This window comes from Hordeum vulgare, chromosome 4H (genome assembly GCF_904849725.1).
Source record: "Hordeum vulgare subsp. vulgare chromosome 4H, MorexV3_pseudomolecules_assembly, whole genome shotgun sequence".
In the NCBI taxonomy this organism is placed as follows: Eukaryota; Viridiplantae; Streptophyta; class Magnoliopsida; order Poales; family Poaceae; genus Hordeum; species Hordeum vulgare.
In genome coordinates this window covers 34274638-34291850 of record NC_058521.1, presented here as the reverse complement: position 1 = coordinate 34291850, position 17213 = coordinate 34274638, and the positions used below count along the sequence as shown (strand labels likewise).

The 17213-nt window shown below is 42.8% G+C and overlaps 1 protein-coding gene across 1 annotated transcript; it reads left to right on the top strand.

Moving 5' to 3' along the window:
- Positions 1–2866: 2866 nt before the first annotated feature.
- LOC123451116 (probable transcription factor KAN4) lies at positions 2867–9733 on the top strand. Its single transcript, XM_045128124.1, has 6 exons — positions 2867–3479; positions 3768–3844; positions 4146–4194; positions 4573–4663; positions 8569–8701; positions 9138–9733. Exons 1-6 carry the CDS (start codon positions 3098–3100, stop codon positions 9525–9527), a joined length of 1122 nt encoding a protein of 373 aa, XP_044984059.1. The 5' UTR covers positions 2867–3097; the 3' UTR covers positions 9528–9733.
- Positions 9734–17213: the final 7480 nt, after the last annotated feature.

The window sequence follows — 17213 nt, the reverse complement described above, 5'->3', positions numbered from 1 at the left end:
ATCAGTTGTCGCATCACAATCTGGCTCATGCCCTTCTCGAAAGAAGTTACTTTGCACACCAACACGAATAACAACCCAAACATGAGGATTAAAGCCAAGAATATGCATTTTCATTTTATGCTTCCAACAAGCAAAATTAGTGACATCAAAATAAGGACCTCTATGATGATAATTTCCCTCACTAGATGCCATGCTCTCCTAGGTTGTTGAACCAATGAAATGGAGACCAAAGCTCTGATACCACTTGTAGGGTCGAAAGTATGTCTACAAGGGGGTGATTAGACTACTTGACGAGATATTTTTTTCCTTTTCCCAATTTTACTTGAGAGGCAGCTATGACAGTTATAACAAGTGAAGTACACCATACACATGCAATTCTAATAGTATAGCAGTGGAAAATAAAACATGCAAGTGTAAAGTACAGGAGTAAGGTAGGGAGATCAAACACATGAGGTTGACATTGCGATTTCTGGCATGGTTCCGATAGGTGGCACAATTGTACGTCCATGTTAGTGGAGATTTCAACCCACGGAGGGTAACGACCGTGAGAGTCCACGGAGGGCTCCACCCATGGAAGGTCCACAAAGAAGCGGCCTTGTCTATTCCACCACGGCTTGCGTCCACGGAGGACTAGCCTTACTCACGGTAGATCTTCACGAAGTAGGCTATCTCCTTGCCCTTACAAACATCTTGGTTCAACTCCACAACACGAAGTAGGAGCCTCCCAAGCGATACCTAACCAATCTAGGAGGCACCACCCTCCAAAAGGTGATAGATGTGGTAGATCAATGAACTCCTTGATCTTGTGCTTCTAAAGATTGTCTCCTCAACACAAATCACTCTCTCACAGAATATGCATGGGTAGGAGAGGTTGATTTGGTGGAAAGCAGTTTGGGGAGGCTCGATATCAAGTTTCAAATGATAGGATTGGAATATCTTGGTCTCAACACATGAGTAGGTGGTTCTCTCTCATAAAATGGATCTGCCAATGAAGTGTGTTCTGAGTGCTTCTCCCACGAATGAGAGGTGGGTGAAGGGGTATATATCGGCAGCAGCCAAAATCCAACCGTTACACACAAAAAAGGCAAACTCGGTGACAACGAAGTTGAAAACTCGGTGGTGCCGATTAGCACTAAAAGTGTGAACTTTTGAATCTCGGTGAGACCGATATATGAAACTCGGTGGCATAGAAAAGGTGACTAATGGTCAGATAGACAAACTCGGTGGCACCGATACTCAAACTCGGAAATTCCGATTTTATGTATCTTGGCAACAGAATGTTGGTCACACTGAACTCGATAGCACCGACTTGGTTTTGGTTGCACCAATTTGGTGGGAATGACTAGGGTTTTTGTATGAGGTCAAACTCGGTGGGTTCGATATGGAAATGTTGGTGACACCGAATTTGTGTATGTGGATCTTGACAGAGTGGATATGTGGGAAAAATGACTCAGTGTTTTGGTGGCTAACTTTGAGCATTTGAGCAATCAGTTCATTTTACCACCTCACCGCATTTTAATAGTATTGGCTTTCCTATGGATTCAAAAGTGATTTCACAAATTTAAAATGAAAAGTCTTCTAGCTTGAAGCTTGAGCCAACATTGTTCCTTTCTTGCATCCAGGGGCATCTCCACATAAACGTTAAGCCATAGCATCTTTTCAACTTTTTCTGAAATATACTTGGAAAACATATTAGTCCAATGATGCATATATTGTGATCAATTACCAAAACCACCCTAGGATCAATTGTGCTTTCACCCCCAGTACTACGTTTCGTACTTCTAGTGTCTCGCGCTTTACTCCAAGTAAGATCCCACTAGACCTTCGTCTTGGAGGTAAGCAATGCCAATCAAAGTCGATACCACCTCAGAAGGTATTGAGAAGCTGATGCGTAAAATTATCCCTACCATTCTCAAGGAAGGCAATGAAACCTAATTTATGTTCTATCGATGCATCCGTAAGGAACGTTCTTTTAGCTAAGTCTACTAGACCTCTCCTATTCTAAAAAATTCCTTTCATCTCTCATCATGTTTTTTTTGCGGTCCTAGCTCTAGCACTTCTACGCACATCAGAAACTAGATAGATCTTCCTCTTCCATTTACGTTTTGGCTTCTCTTCTCCTTGATCCCGATCCATATAACCGGTCTCAGGAGTTAAAAGAGACGTCGTTAACAAAGGAGCCATATACCCCTCTGTGCCACTTTCCGCCTCCTCACTCCGTTGTCCATCAGGTGACACTAAATCCTGACACAAAGAATTCAGTGATCGAACACTAATGCATTAATTTCATAATCATTCATCGGTTTTACTGCTGCAATATCACGAGCTATGTCCATGGCCCTATCATCCTCCAGGTCTAACAAGTCTAAAGTTTACTTCGGGAAAACCATATATTTGACAAAATGCATCGTCGTAAAGGGATATACTAGAGCCATATAACACGTATGAGCAGAGAGGCAAAGACATCCATATCATTTCATACCACTCGCAGCCCATGCATTGTATCCTACTCCCTCCGTTCCTAAATATAAGTCTTTCTAGATGTTTCACTAATGGACTACATACGGATGTATATAGACATATTTTAGAGTATAGATTCACTCATTTTGCTCCGTATGTAAACACCTAATGAAATATCTTAAAAGACTTATATTTAGGTACGGAGGGAGTACCAAGTAACTGAGACCATATCTCATTGTCACAGCCCTCCAAAATGGCATATAATTTTTTTGGTGCCTGCTCCACTTCTCCAACCATTACGTCGATTAGGAAGTAGCTACCTAGCTAGTACCTCCATCATCTTTCTCTCTCTCGGGGCACACCTGTGGGGTCTGTCGCCTTCTCACTATCCACCAACCTCACTGTTGCTAGCCCCCATCCCTAATCCCTATGCGTCTACCACACCTTCTATCCCACCCACACGAACACAGACCCCTATACAAGAATAATGTACCACTCATGACCTAATCACACACAGATCCTTCTCGTTCCATTCCCCTAGCTTCGAAGAAGAAGCTTCCCGGACAAAAGCGCACACGCACACACATCTTCTCGATCGTAGCAGCACCCTTGTTGTTGTTGCGGCCAGGGTGTTGCAATGGCAACTGCCGCTGATGCCCCGGATCTATCGCTCCATATCAGCCCGCCGTCACCAACCGGCAAGGCCGGGAGCGGCCGCGGGGACGAAATGGCCATCTCTGCGGAGTCCACAGAGCTCTGTCTAGGGCTTGACATGGCGGCTGGGCGACAGCGGGGCGAGGTCAGCAATGGCCACTCCGATCCTGAGCAGCGGCTGCACCAACCTAGTCAGATTCCGAGATTCAAGAAGAGCTCCGCTGACAGCCAGGCGGGCTCCTCCGGCGGTGCAGCGAGATCTGGGAGTGTCGGCAAGAAGAGCTCCAGGGCTCCAAGGATGCGGTGGACGACGGCGCTCCATGCGCACTTCGTGCAGGCGGTCCAGCTCCTTGGCGGCCATGAGAGTACGTTCATGAAACTGGATTCAATTTGCTCCTTTTGTTGTTTCGATTACGAAGACCTGTTGGTCGATCAACACGGTGCCCGTTCATAATAATGACACGGCCGGCTCGATTTCTCTGAATTTTGAAGGAGTCAATATGACGGTGCAGTCTTATTGTGACTTCGTTATCTGATTATCTGAATGTTAGCATATGCATAAGTGCATGTGTTATATAGGGTTTGTACTATCATTTGGATTTCGGGTCTGTCTGTGTTCCAGCATTAAGCTATATATATTTCCTATCTTCAAGGAGCAACACCGAAATCAGTCTTGGAGTTGATGAACGTGAAGGATCTCACACTGGCTCATGTCAAGAGCCATCTTCAGGCAAGTAACTAGAACCCATCTCTCTTTCTCTCTCTCTCTCGTCCTTAGTTTTCTTGTTAGTTTAGCAGCAATCAAAAACGAAACAAAAAAGTAGTCTTTCTTGTACGACTCCTTGATCGCTCCTTTTTTTCCTTCGTACTGGTTATTAGCTTTAGCCAAGTACTTCATGTCCTTTTCACCAGCTGCTAATCTCTTGCGTCTAGTTTACATCACTATAAACTTGTTTAATTAATTAGCACATTACATGAGTACAACAAATGGCAGCAGGAGTACTTATTTCTAGTCGCTTCACTTGATGCAGATGTACAGAACAGTCAAGGGCACTACTTCGGACAGATCATGTGCGGCAGGTAAAATTCTGCGCCTAGCTGTTTGTTTTCTTCTTTTAAGAGACAAATTTTCTTGTCCGAGTCGATCACACAGTAAGGTCAAATCACATAATGCCATCTGAATTATTGGCATGGGTTATATGTGATATTTTTGCCGGCGCATGTTATAGATATCCGTAAATTCAATATGAGTCCCTTATACAAAACAAGCGCTGAAAATTCAAGAGATAAAAGATGCATAGTTGTGTTTGTAAAACACATACGGAATTTTCCAAGGCCTCCACGGGCAAACTTATATTTCCATGTTTTCTTGCGGGGATATATTTCCCCGTTCTTTGTTTCTTTATTTTTATAAATTGATTGGTCAAACATGCATACATGGTGTGGTGTGTTCTGCAGGCCATGGCCAGATAAGAGACATGGGCTTTATGAGGAGAGGTGGTGAAGTGGATGGGTTTGACATGTTTAGCAACATCATTTCTAATACAAGGTTTGCAAATATTGTACATTTCATTAATGCTAATAATAGTAATGTTGGATATAGTCATGTTGAACGATATGCATAATTTCATTACTCTGAAAAGTCTGCAGCCTCTATATTTGCTCCATTTGATTTTCTTAAAGAGGACCTTATTTATTTTTTGTATATTATGCGCACTCATGCATTTAAACAAAATAGTACTTTATGCTGAAGTACAAGTGCATGGGGCGGAGTTGAGTTGCATGCCGGAAATTTCGAGGCATCTCAGATATTTTGAATCAGATGGAAACACTACATTTAAATTAAGATGATCATCTGATATATCCCTTTCTAGAATAGGGATTTTCTATACCAAAGAATTATTACAATACACGTTATTGTAATTTTAAAATGTGCCCAGTCTGAAGCTTGATCTATTTTTGTTAAAGTTATGGATATGTGGATCAGAAGGTCCATAGGCATCGAAACTCGCCCATCATTTTTGAAACTAAATGTATAAAACGGCATCAAATAAGCATATTACTTTCCATTTATATTATTGTCCATAGAATAAATCATACTATATATGGCGGAATTTTTTCTATAGAAGATGTGATAATTAAATAGTTTAAAATTGCACCCTGCAATCTGTATGTCTAGATATACATGCATGCCCTCCTATTGAAGCCTGGCGTTGAAATCATGCAATCATGAGATCAAATCCTAGATATGTGTGAATGCATAAGCAACATACAACATGTATTTGAGTATTATGTTGTTCACCATATATGTATAGTGTAAGAGAGTGAGTAGAAGGCGCGAGTAGAAGCAGTCATGTTAGCTAGGGTAGCTTTTAAGAAAGAAAATTGGAGTACATGCATCTAGGAGGACTCTAAGATCAATTTCTGTCAGGTAACTTCATTATATTGTATTAAAATGTTAGAATAATCTATTAATAATTACATATTTTCCGTTTAATTTTTTATTAGTGTCATCAAAAGTATTTATATAAAATGGTAATAATTAGGGTGTAGTATCTTAATTAGCTGTGGGTATTCGGTAATTAATATATACTGCATCTGTAAACAAATATAAGAAGTTTTAGAGACGTGACACAAGTTTGTGGAACTTTTTATATTTGTTTACAGAGGTATAATACTTGTATTTGCAAAATAGTTATTCTTGCGTAGAAATGAGATCCTCTCTTGTATTCACATAATGATTTACATGTGAATACAGATTACATATTAATTAGTTACTACCAAGTTTTGAATGATATGCCATAATTGCAATATGAGGAGCCTATTAAGGTTGTTGTCCAACATCCACCTTATATTTTAGTTGACCTAGAATTTCATTTAACTTTTTGTGAAATGACTTGTCACAAAAAATGACTACACTATTGCTTTTTTTAGAAACAATGTACAAACACATAAGATCACATACACTACTGCCTATTTTTAGTGCATGTGGGTGCAGATTATAACATTACTGATTGCAATTTTTTGTTGGTAGCTTACCACGACCGCTTGGTGGCAGATTATAACGTTAGATTAGCTAAAGAGAAACTCAAAGGCCCACACCGGTTCCTTCATTAGGCGGTTATAGTGGTGTAGGTCAGCTCGAGACAAAAAAAGAAAGCAATTTTAACAATGCTCCCTCTTACCCCCTCTTTTCAGATTGGAGATAAGAAGGTAAGAGTTAATTAAATTCACTACTTAATGCAATCAACGGCTCAGATCTATTTTATATGCTTATCTCTCATGTCAAAAGGGAGGTGAGAGGGAGCATGTTAAAAAACCCTTAAAAACAGAAAATATCCGCTAATTTTGGTACGGATATAATTCTAATATTGTAGGCTAGTAAGAGCATCTCCAACAGACGTTTAAAAAGTGCTCCGAGCACTAACAGATTAGTTTTTTGGGCGTCGGACAGCTTCAAAAAAGCTGCAAAACTGTGGGCGCTAAAGATTTTTGGGGACAATGATGTCGGGTGCAGCTTATTTGGGGCGCGGAATCGCGTGCGCTTCATAATTTGCACTGCTTGCTTTTTTGGTCACACGTTTTTACGCGTCTGCTAAAGCAGTGCTGGTCCCGACGCATTAAAAGTGCTAGAGTAACGTGCTATAACTTTTATTAGGCGCAAATTTTTTGCTCGGCTGTTGAAGATGCTCTAAAAAAAAGCTGTAAGAATAGTACAAAGGATGAAAAATACATCTAACGCACAAATTGTGCGGCCTACTTCGACCTACATAGCTAGTTATGTAGCAAAACTAGTGTCGTCTTGCTTAAACATCACTGGTTTATGTGAGAGCATTGGAAATCTATTGGAAATTATGCCTAACGTTTTATTTCATACAACAGTATATGAAAATGACATGAAGCTACATTAATTGAGTGAAAACTAAACAAATACCCTTTTATCATTTTACATCTATGTGTACTTTCTTAAGTACCGTCATATATGACGTTTTAGCAGTTTAAATTAAACTGCTAAAACGTCATATATTAGTGGTTCGTTAGCAGTTTAAATTAAATTAAAAACACATCTCACACGTAGAGAACAAGAATCGTGGTTCGTTAGCTAGCTAAGGTGGCAGTGTTTGATCTGCGCGGGTCTCGTGTGCAGACATATATTGTCCTTGGATGAAGTTGATTCCAAACTCTCATGCATGCGATGCGATGCGAAGGCACTAAAAGCAAGCAACCCTGGCTCTATGCATGCTACTATGGTCCAGTTAACCTCACAGTCACAGCAATATGGAGCCATGCATGTAGCTCCATGGCCATGGGGGACAGGTCCTTAAAGGGAAAGTAACTTCTAGTCCAGCTATCAATCTTGCAAAACATTGTACCTCGATCAGTGCTGCCACCTGCTGGTGAAGATGGATCATGATGCATGGCAAGACTTTCTTTTCCCTCCTGTCCTAACTCGCAGTACGATCTCATGCAGCTGTGTGTGTAGGTGTGTGTGAGAGAGAGAGAGAGAGGGAGAGTCCAGAGAGAGAGAGAGGGAGAGTCCAGAGAGAGAGAGAGGGAGTATTACTACTCCTAGCAGGAAGTAGCAGCGGCGTGCATGCAGCTAGCTACTAGCAGCCTAAGACTCGCTGCATTTGTGATGATCGTCGTTCAGATCCATATAAATTGTCCCCCTGCGCCCGATCAGGAGCTGGCCATGGCGCCGGGTGGTGGTGGCCGGAATCTTGGCGTGAGACAAGTACAACAAGACAAGGGCGCACGCAGCGTGCCTCTGCCTAGATCCACACCCGGCCACCCATCCATCCATCCATCCATCCATCCATCCCTTGTCCTTAGCTTGACCGGCTGAGAAAGCCTGCGCACCCACCCTAGCCTAGCCCCGATGCCCAGCCTCAGGCAGCTTAAATACACAGTGTTGGCGAGTGAGCTAGTGGCGAGCACGGACAAGCCAAGTTGCCAGCGCCGCGTCGCGCATTGCATTAACTTTCACTCAGTCGCGGAGACAGCCACGCTAGCACTACGCCGGCCGCACTGCGCCGCATGCAACAACAGCTTACAGTAGGCAGTAGGCCTCTTCTGCTCGTCGTGTCTGCTGCCATGCCATGCCATGCGTTGCGTAGCACGCTCCTCCCGTTCGCTTCGCTCTGGGCCTTGCATGCGCAGCGCGGGAGTTAATTCCTCCTGCTGGACGCACCAGTTGCTGGCTTCCTCCCTCGTGTAACCATCTGGTGGTTTTAACTATTTCGCTGGCTCTCCTACTCATTGTGTCGATCTGCATGCTGCCCGTGTCTGTCTGCCCACCACCCCCGCAGACACGTCACGAGACTCCTTCCGATTCCGATCTTCACTTCATCAATTAGATCATAAGCTAGCTAGCTTAATTACTTCATTGTGTTAGTAACTTAGTACATATATAGGTTACCTGATGATGGAAACGTTGTTTGTTACGAGTTGCAGAAGGCAGCCATGGGCGTCGTCGCCGGCGGAGCAGCTGCGGCCGCCATTCGCGCAGGACCAAGGCGGAGGCGGCCCGCCGCTACCGAGCGCCTACCTCATGTCCATTCACCAATACTTGATGAAACAAAACCAGGTGATCTTTCGTTAGCTCGTGAACTGCATTGCACAGTGCGCGAACTTCATTTCTTTATTTATTACCTGGATCCTGTCCTTCTGTAGTCACCTGTAGAGGCTCTGAGAGGCTGCTTAATTAGGGCAGTGATATTTGCAGTGTTGGGGGGACAAATGGCATATCATCACTGTGTCCTGGCAGCCCCTCTTCATTGCCAGTAGTCCTAACGCATGCCACGTTGTTGGTTACGTTCCCTCGAGACTCAGTACAATATATTAGTGGACACACTAGCTTGTTAATGTAGATTTCACACATAGATATTGCATGATTTCCATATGTGTACAGTATAGTACTATGATCTTTCATCTAAGGGTTGAGCTAGCTGCATTCCAAATACTAGTAAATGATAGCAGACGCACTGCCGAATAACCACTGTTGAGCGTGCATGTTTGTACAGGGATGGAGAGGTGCACAGCAGCAAGATGCTTCACTCAATTGCCCAGGGCAGGACAGAGGACAACGCCTGCATGTAGGCGCACACCATGATGAGACGCCCAGGATTGGATCGTCGACAGCAGGTTTTGCTCGGGGATGGTCGTCGTCGTCGTCACTATCACTGTCGCCGTCGCCGTCGACCCCACTACAGATGAACGGCAGGAACGCCGGCAGCGCCGCAGAGCAAGCATGCATGAAGCAGCAGCAGCAGCAGGCGCCATCAAGAGTACCCAGCCTGGAGATGAGCCTAGGGAGGCAGGGGTGGCAAAACGCCATTGAGCAACAGCAGCGGCAAGGACAGCCCAACGTGGAGTCCTCGGCGTCCAAAGAGCTAACCCTACTAAAGTGCTAGTGAAATTATCTGATACTCCTATAAAATAACTACTTTAGCTAGTTCAAAGTGGAACTAAATGGTCGTTTCATCGACTACACTGATTTTAATTCCGCGAGGCGAGGGAGCAAAATTAGAATAAGAAATGCTAGCTGGTTAAAGTTTGATGCTTTGGTGTCTCATAAAGGTAAAATATTCTTTCAATGTGAGGTGATGTTTTCGTTGAAGGCCCTCGTGATGGCTTTGTCAATATCAGGCTAATAGAGGAAGGATGTGCGTACATGCGTTCATAGGGGTAAGTGATGTATGTACTTAAAGAATGGCTCTATTGCTTCACTTTTATCTCTCAGAGCATAAGTTCAAATAGAAACAATTTAAACTATATTTGCTTCATTTATATTTCTTTAGAGAGTTAGATAGCAATTAGTTCTTGGCATGGCATTGATATGCTGGTACTAAAATTGATAGATATGCATTGTTGGTATAAACAAAAACTTGCATGAACAATCTCAAGAGTTATAAACTTGAGAATTGTTGCACTTGTTTTGAGATAGTGTGGAAGTAATAGATGAAGATGTTGGTACTTGGTAAGTGATTTTAGTGTCATTGACTTTCTTTGTTAGTAGACCTAAGTTGAGAAATTTAGGTATTATGTTATTAAAATTAATGGTGCCCTTTGTGAAAATGTGTAAAATTAGTGGTCTACTAACAAAAACTTGCATGAACAATCTCTAGAATCCATTAGTGAAAATGTGTTATTAAAATTAATGGGGCCAATGACTTTCTTTATCAGTAGACCTAAGTTGAGAACTTGAAGCGTTACTCGTGTTAATCCACGTAGACGGGAATTGTAAGTGAGTTAGCGACGTTGGTTTAGGCAAGAACTTTGATGAACTTTTGTCTACCAAACTAGCCCCTCGGTGCACTTAGTTGCGTAGTTCTATGATAATGATGTGTAACATTTGTAATAATGATTGAGCTCTTTATAACTAATGCGAGTTGAAATCCATATACACTTCATTCATCTTTTATTGCTAGTCTCTTCGGTGGAGCATTGCCCATTCTCACCTCGAAACATGGTGGATTCTTCACTGATACATCCAAACCTCATGGGAGGACTCTGTCATGTCCTCCCACACATCAGCCACCTATCTTCTTCAGACAACCACCATAGCTATCATGGAGTCTCGATAGTCATTCCAAGATATATTGTAATGCAGCATCCATTATTTACTACATGCAATCAATAGAGAACTGATCGTTCATTGTCATTTTGCTTTGCTTGATCATATAGAGCTGACGTGATGTTAATGTAGAACAACAGCTGTTATTCACTATTCATATATGCTACGTTAGATTATTGCATATCCTGGTACACTATCAGAGAAATTCACTAGAGTATGTTAATCATGTTTATCATCATTGAGTTGAGTTATGAGTACATTGAGAAAGTGTAATGTTCATCATTATAGAGTGTTGCTCTTACCTTTAGAGATCAAATAAAAGATGCACCACGAAGGTGCCATGAGAAAAAAAATGGGCCGAGAGATAAAAAAGGAAGAGGATGAGAGAGAAAGCAACACCACTATTGAATTTTAGTATACATTTGTGCCTCAACGTAGCACCTGATTTTAGCACATATAATAAAGTCTTTCAAAATATCAGTGTTGCATTGTAATAAAGTGTTTTCATTTACTTCATGTTATACACTAGTGAGTATCTTCACATTATAGAATTGGCTTGTATATTCCAATGATGTGGATTCCTCAAGTGCTCTAGGTACTCATGATCAAGATATTTGGATGCATACTCCACTAATCCATAGGAGAGATTTCATACACTTATAACACTAGTGTATCTGTTGCAGGACAATCCACACTCCTTTCATTAACATCGATTAGAATGCCTCTATGTTACCTAATGATCAGCAATGTTGATCCAAGAATTCCTTCCTTTTTCACTTCTCATAAAACCACATCATTATTTTATATTTTGCATAGGCAATATGGCCTAGACTCATTTTTACATATTGCATGGGTGTTGTGTGGATAATGGGGTAATATTGCGTAATTAGTGACTTCGCCAGCCTTGGGTTTGTTTATCATAAGATTGTCATTAGATGAAAGACGGAAGTAATTTTGACTTCCGAACACAATACTAACTTCCTTTATAAACCTTTAATAATGGGAACATTGAAATCACGAAAAACAAGAGTTTGTTTATTTGTAATTTTTGATGTTACTTGCTTACTATCGACTATAGATAATTTTTTGCAAGGGTATTCTTTTGAGTTAAATACTATGAGACAATATCAAATCATGTTGTTTATGTTGATATAGCATTCACAACCGAAAAAATATTGTTTTTCCAATTACCTGCTCAAGGACAAGCAGACATTTAGCTCGGGGATGCTGATACATCTCAGATGTATCTATTTTTTATTATGTTCATGATACTTCTATATCATTATTGCATAGTGCCCAAATTTATATTAGAATAACATATTAGGCTAGTGCCTAGTGCTAGTTGTTGTTATTTTTGCATGATTTTGGACTTTTCAAAAAACAAAGTTTCGAGGACAGAAAAAATTAGAGAATACTCATGGAAAATTCTCACGAAGATGGAGCCATAGGGCACATGTGCCGACATGGGGAACCCTGTGCGCCCCGCATAGCTCTTGGTCATGCCCAGTCCTATGCCGCTAGGGGAGGCCACGTGGGATCCCCTAGACGTCTGTTCCATCGCCTCTCGGCACACTTGCCTTTATATACCCCTAAAACCTATAGAAACATGTGTCGAGTATTTGTTATGCTGACAGTACCTCCTGTTCCGACATGACGCAATACAGAGCCTGTCTACTGTGCTCTGCGGAAGGAACAAATCATCGTTAGAGGTATATTCTTAAACCTTGCTGCCACCTTGTCCATCTGTGAGTGCTCCTCCTTGGACTATGGGTCCATAATAGTAGATAGATGACATACCCTATGCCTAGTTCCTCACTACAAGGATCACATCAGCTGCCTAACATGATTGTGATCCATATGATGTAATTACCGGTGTGTTTGTTGAATTGTGATAAATTGTCACTTTTGGATCAATTCTATATGTGATATAGTATGCAATCATATGACTTCTTTGTTGCATGATTTATAGACATATATGCTCTTGTACCTGTTAGTCTTGTACTTTCTATGTTTAGATGAATGATCTCCAAGAGGGAGTTGTCTATGTTAGTTGGCTTTAACCTTGCGAGTAATCCATCTAAGTCATAGAAAGATAAAAAGGCTTGCATTATGTTATTATGAATAACAATAACAATATAGTTGCCTACTTATCTTGGTGATGAGTTGGTGGTAAAGATAATATACTATCAACAATATGCCACTCTTCTTAGTGCAATGCCTTGCTTTTACTTAATACTTAGAGATGCATGCTGGATTACGGTGTCGGGTGAATTATTAGCTATAGACAAAATTGGATAAGGATAAAAGGATACAAGGATGTAATATATATACACAATCATAACATTTATAACTATAAGTGTTGGGTAAAGTAGCATAAATTCAAAATTTTCCTACGCCATATTGAGATCTTCCTATGGAGAGACCAGCAATGAGAGAGGGGTGAGTGCATCTTCATACCTTTGAAGATCGCTAAGCGGAAGCGTTACTAGAACGCGGTTGATGGAGTCGTACTCGCGGCGATTCAGATCGCGGTGTGATTCCGATCTAGTGCCTAACTACGGCACCTCCGCGTTCAACACACTTGCAGCCCGGTGACGTCTCCCTCACCTTGATCCAGCAAGGAGGAGGGAAAGGTTGGGGAAGATCTCCAGCAGCACGACGGCGTGGTGTCGATGGAGAGACGAGGTCTCCCGGCAGGGCTTCGCCAAGCACCGGCAAAGAGGAGGAGAAAGAAGAGCAGGACTTCGCCAAGCACCGGCAAAGAGGAGGAAAAAGAAGAGCAGGGCTGCGCCGAGGGAGAGGGAAAACTATGTCTCAAAACAGCCCCAAACCTCAACTATATATAGGGGGAGAAGGAGGGCGCGGAGCCCTTAGGGTTCCTACCCCCAAGGGGTGCGGCAGCCCCCATCTGCGCGAGGAGGTGGCGGCCACGAGGGGAGGAGGGGTGTGGCGCACCCCTGGTGGGCCTTAGGCCCACCTGGCTTAGGGTTTGCCCCCCCCCTTCCCTCTCCCGTGCGCCTTGGGCCCGTGGTGGGAGGCGCACCAGACCACTCTGGGCTGGTTCCCTTCCACCTTTTGGCCCATGTCACCTTTTGGGGCTGGTGGCCCCTCCCGGTGGACCTCCGGAACCCTTTCCGGTGGTCCCGGTACGCTACCGGTGACGCCCAAAACACTTCTCGTGTCCGAAACCATCCGTCCTATATATCAATCTTTACCTCCGGACCATTCCGGAGCTCCTCGTGACGTCCGGGATCTCATCCGGGACTCTGAACAACTTTCGATAACCTCGTATAATAATTCCCTATAACCCTAGCGTCATCGAACCTTAAGTGTGTAGACCCTACGGGTTCGGGAGACAGGCAGACATGATCGAGACACCTCTCCGGCCAATAACCATCAGCGGGGTCTGGATACCCATGGTGGCTCCCACTTGCTCCATGATGATCTCATGGGATGAACCACGATGTCAAGGATTCAATCAATCCCGTATACAATTCCCTTTGTCTGTCGGTATAGAACTTGCCCGAGATTCGATCGTCGGTATACCTATACCTTGTTCAATCTCGTTACCGGTAAGTCTCTTTACTCGTTCCGTAGCACGTCATCGTGTGACTAACTCCTTAGTCACATTGAGCTCATGATGATGTTCTACCGAGTGGGCCCAGAGTTACCTCTCCGTCACGCAGAGTGAAAAATCCCGATCTCGATTCGTACCAACCCAATAGAGACTTTCAGAGGTACCCATAGTGCACCTTTATAGTCACCCAGTTACGTTGTGACGTTTGATACACCCAAAGCACTCCTACGGTATCCAGGAGTTGCACAATCTCACGGTCGAAGGAAAAGACACTTGACATTAGAAAAGCTTTAGCATACGAACAATACGATCTAGTGCTACGCTTAGGATTGGGTATTGTCCATCACATCATTCTGCCAATGATGTGATCCCGTTATCAATGACATCTAATGCCCATGACCAGGAAACCATGATCATCTATTAACTAACGAGCTAGCCAACTAGAGGCTTGCTAGGGACACATTGTGATCTATTTATTCACACATGTATTACTGTTTCCTGTTAATACAATTATAGCATGAACAATAGACGATTACCATGAACAGGGAAATATGATAATAACCATTTTATTATTGCCTCTAGGGCATATTTCCAATAGTCTCCCACTTGGACTAGAGTCAATAATCTAGTTACATTGTGATGTATCGAACACCCATAGCATTATGGTGTTCATCATGTTTTTCTCGTGGAAAAGGTTTAGTCAACGGGTCTGCAATATTCAGATCCGTGTGTACTTTACAAATCTCTATTACTCCACTCTGGCTTGGCTATGGCAATGGCCCCAGTGTTATCACAGAAGAGTGTCATTGGACCCGACGAGCTTGGAACCACTCCAAGGTCGGTGATGAGCTCCTTCATCCAAATTCCTTCATGAGGTGCTTCTGAAGCAGCTATGTACTCTGCTTCACATGTAGATGCTGCCACGACTTCTTGCTTGCTGCTGCACCAGCTCACTGCCCCACCATTCAAAACATATACGTATCCGGTATGTGACTTAGAGTCATCCGGATCTGTGTCGAAGCTAGCGTCGACGTAACCCTTTACGACGAGCTCTTCGTCACCTCCATAAACGAGAAACATTTCCTTAGTCCTTTTCAGGTACTTAAGGATATTCTTGACCGCTGTCCAGTGTTCCATACCGGGATCACTTTGGTACCTCCCTACCAAATTATGGCAAGGTTTATATCAGGTCTGGTACACAGCATGGCATACATTAGAGAGCCTACGGCTGAAGCGTAGGGGACAGTACTCATCTTCTCTCTATCTGCTGCCGTGGTCGGTGACTGAGTCTTACTCAATCTCATACCTTGCAAAACTGGCAAGAACCCTTTCTTTGAGTTTTCCATATTAAACTTCTTCAATATCTTGTCAAGGTATGTACTTTGCGAAAGACCTATGAGGCGTCTCGATCTATCTCTATACATCTTGATGCCTAATATGTATGCAACTTCTCCAAGGTCCTTCGTTGAAAAACTCTTGTTCAAATAGGCCTTTATGCTCTCCAACATCTCTATATTATTCCCCAGCAATAATATGTCATCCACATACAGTATGAGGAAAGCTACAGAGCTCCCACTCACTTTCTTGTACAGACAGGCTTCTCCGTAAACCTGTATGAACCCAAACACTTTAATCACCTCATTAAAGTGAATGTTCCAACTCCGAGATGCTTGCACCAACCCATAGATGGAGTGCTGGAGCTTGCACACTTTGTTAGCACCCTTAGGGTCGACAAAACCTTCTAGTTGCATCATATACAACTCTTCCTTAAGGTTCCCGTTAAGGAACGCTGTTTTGACGTCCATTTGCCAAATTTCATAATCATAAAAGGCGGCAATTGCTAACATGATTCGGATTGATTTCATCTTCGCTACGGGAGAGAAAGTCTCTTCGTAGTCAATTCCTTGAATTTGTCGAAAACCCTTTGCGATAAGTCGAGCTTTATAAACAGTTACATTACCGTTTGCATCAGTCTTCTTCTTGAAGATCCATTTATTTTCTATGGCTCGCCGGTCATCGGGCAAGTCCACCAAAGTCCATACTTTGTTCTCATACATGGATCCTATCTTGGATTTCATAGCTTCAAGCCATTTGTTGGAATTCGGGCCCGCCATCGCTTCTTCATAGTTCGAAGGTTCACCGTTGTCTAACAACATGATTTCCATCACAGGGTTGTCGTACCACTCTGGTGCGGAGCGTGCCCTCGTGGACCTTCGCGGTTCAGTAGTAACTTGATCCGAAGCTTCATGATCATTATCATTAATTTCCTCTTCAGTTGGTGTAGGCGCCACAGGAACAACTTCCCGCGCTACGCTAGTATCCTGTTCGAGAGGGGGTTTAATTACCTCATCAAGTTCTACCTTCCTCCCAGTTACTTATTTCGAGAGAAACCCTTTCTCTATAAAGGATCCGTTCTTGGCAAAAAAGGTTTGACCTTCAGATCTAAGATAGAAGGTATACCCAATAGTTTCCTTAGGGTATCCTATGAATACGCATTTCTCCGCTTTGGGTTCGAGCTTTTCTGGTTGAAGTTTCTTCACATAATAAGCATCGCAACCCCAAACTTTAAGAAACGACAACTTAGGTTTCTTGCCAAACCATAGTTCATACGGTGTTGTCTCAGCGGATTTAGACGGTGCCCTATTTAAAGTGCATGCTATAGTTTCTAATGCGTATCCCCAAAATGATAGTGGTAAGTCGGTAAGAGACATCATAGATCGTACCATATCTAATAAAGTGCGATTACAACGTTCAGACACTCTGTTGCGTTGCGGTGTGCCAGGCGGCATCAGTTGTGAAACGATTCCACACTTCCTTAGGTGTGTGCCAAACTCGTGACTCAAATATTCTCCTCCACGATCAGATCGTAGACACTTAATTTTTCTGTCACGTTGATTCTCGACCTCACTCTGAAATTCCTTGAACTTTTCAAATGTCTCAGATTTG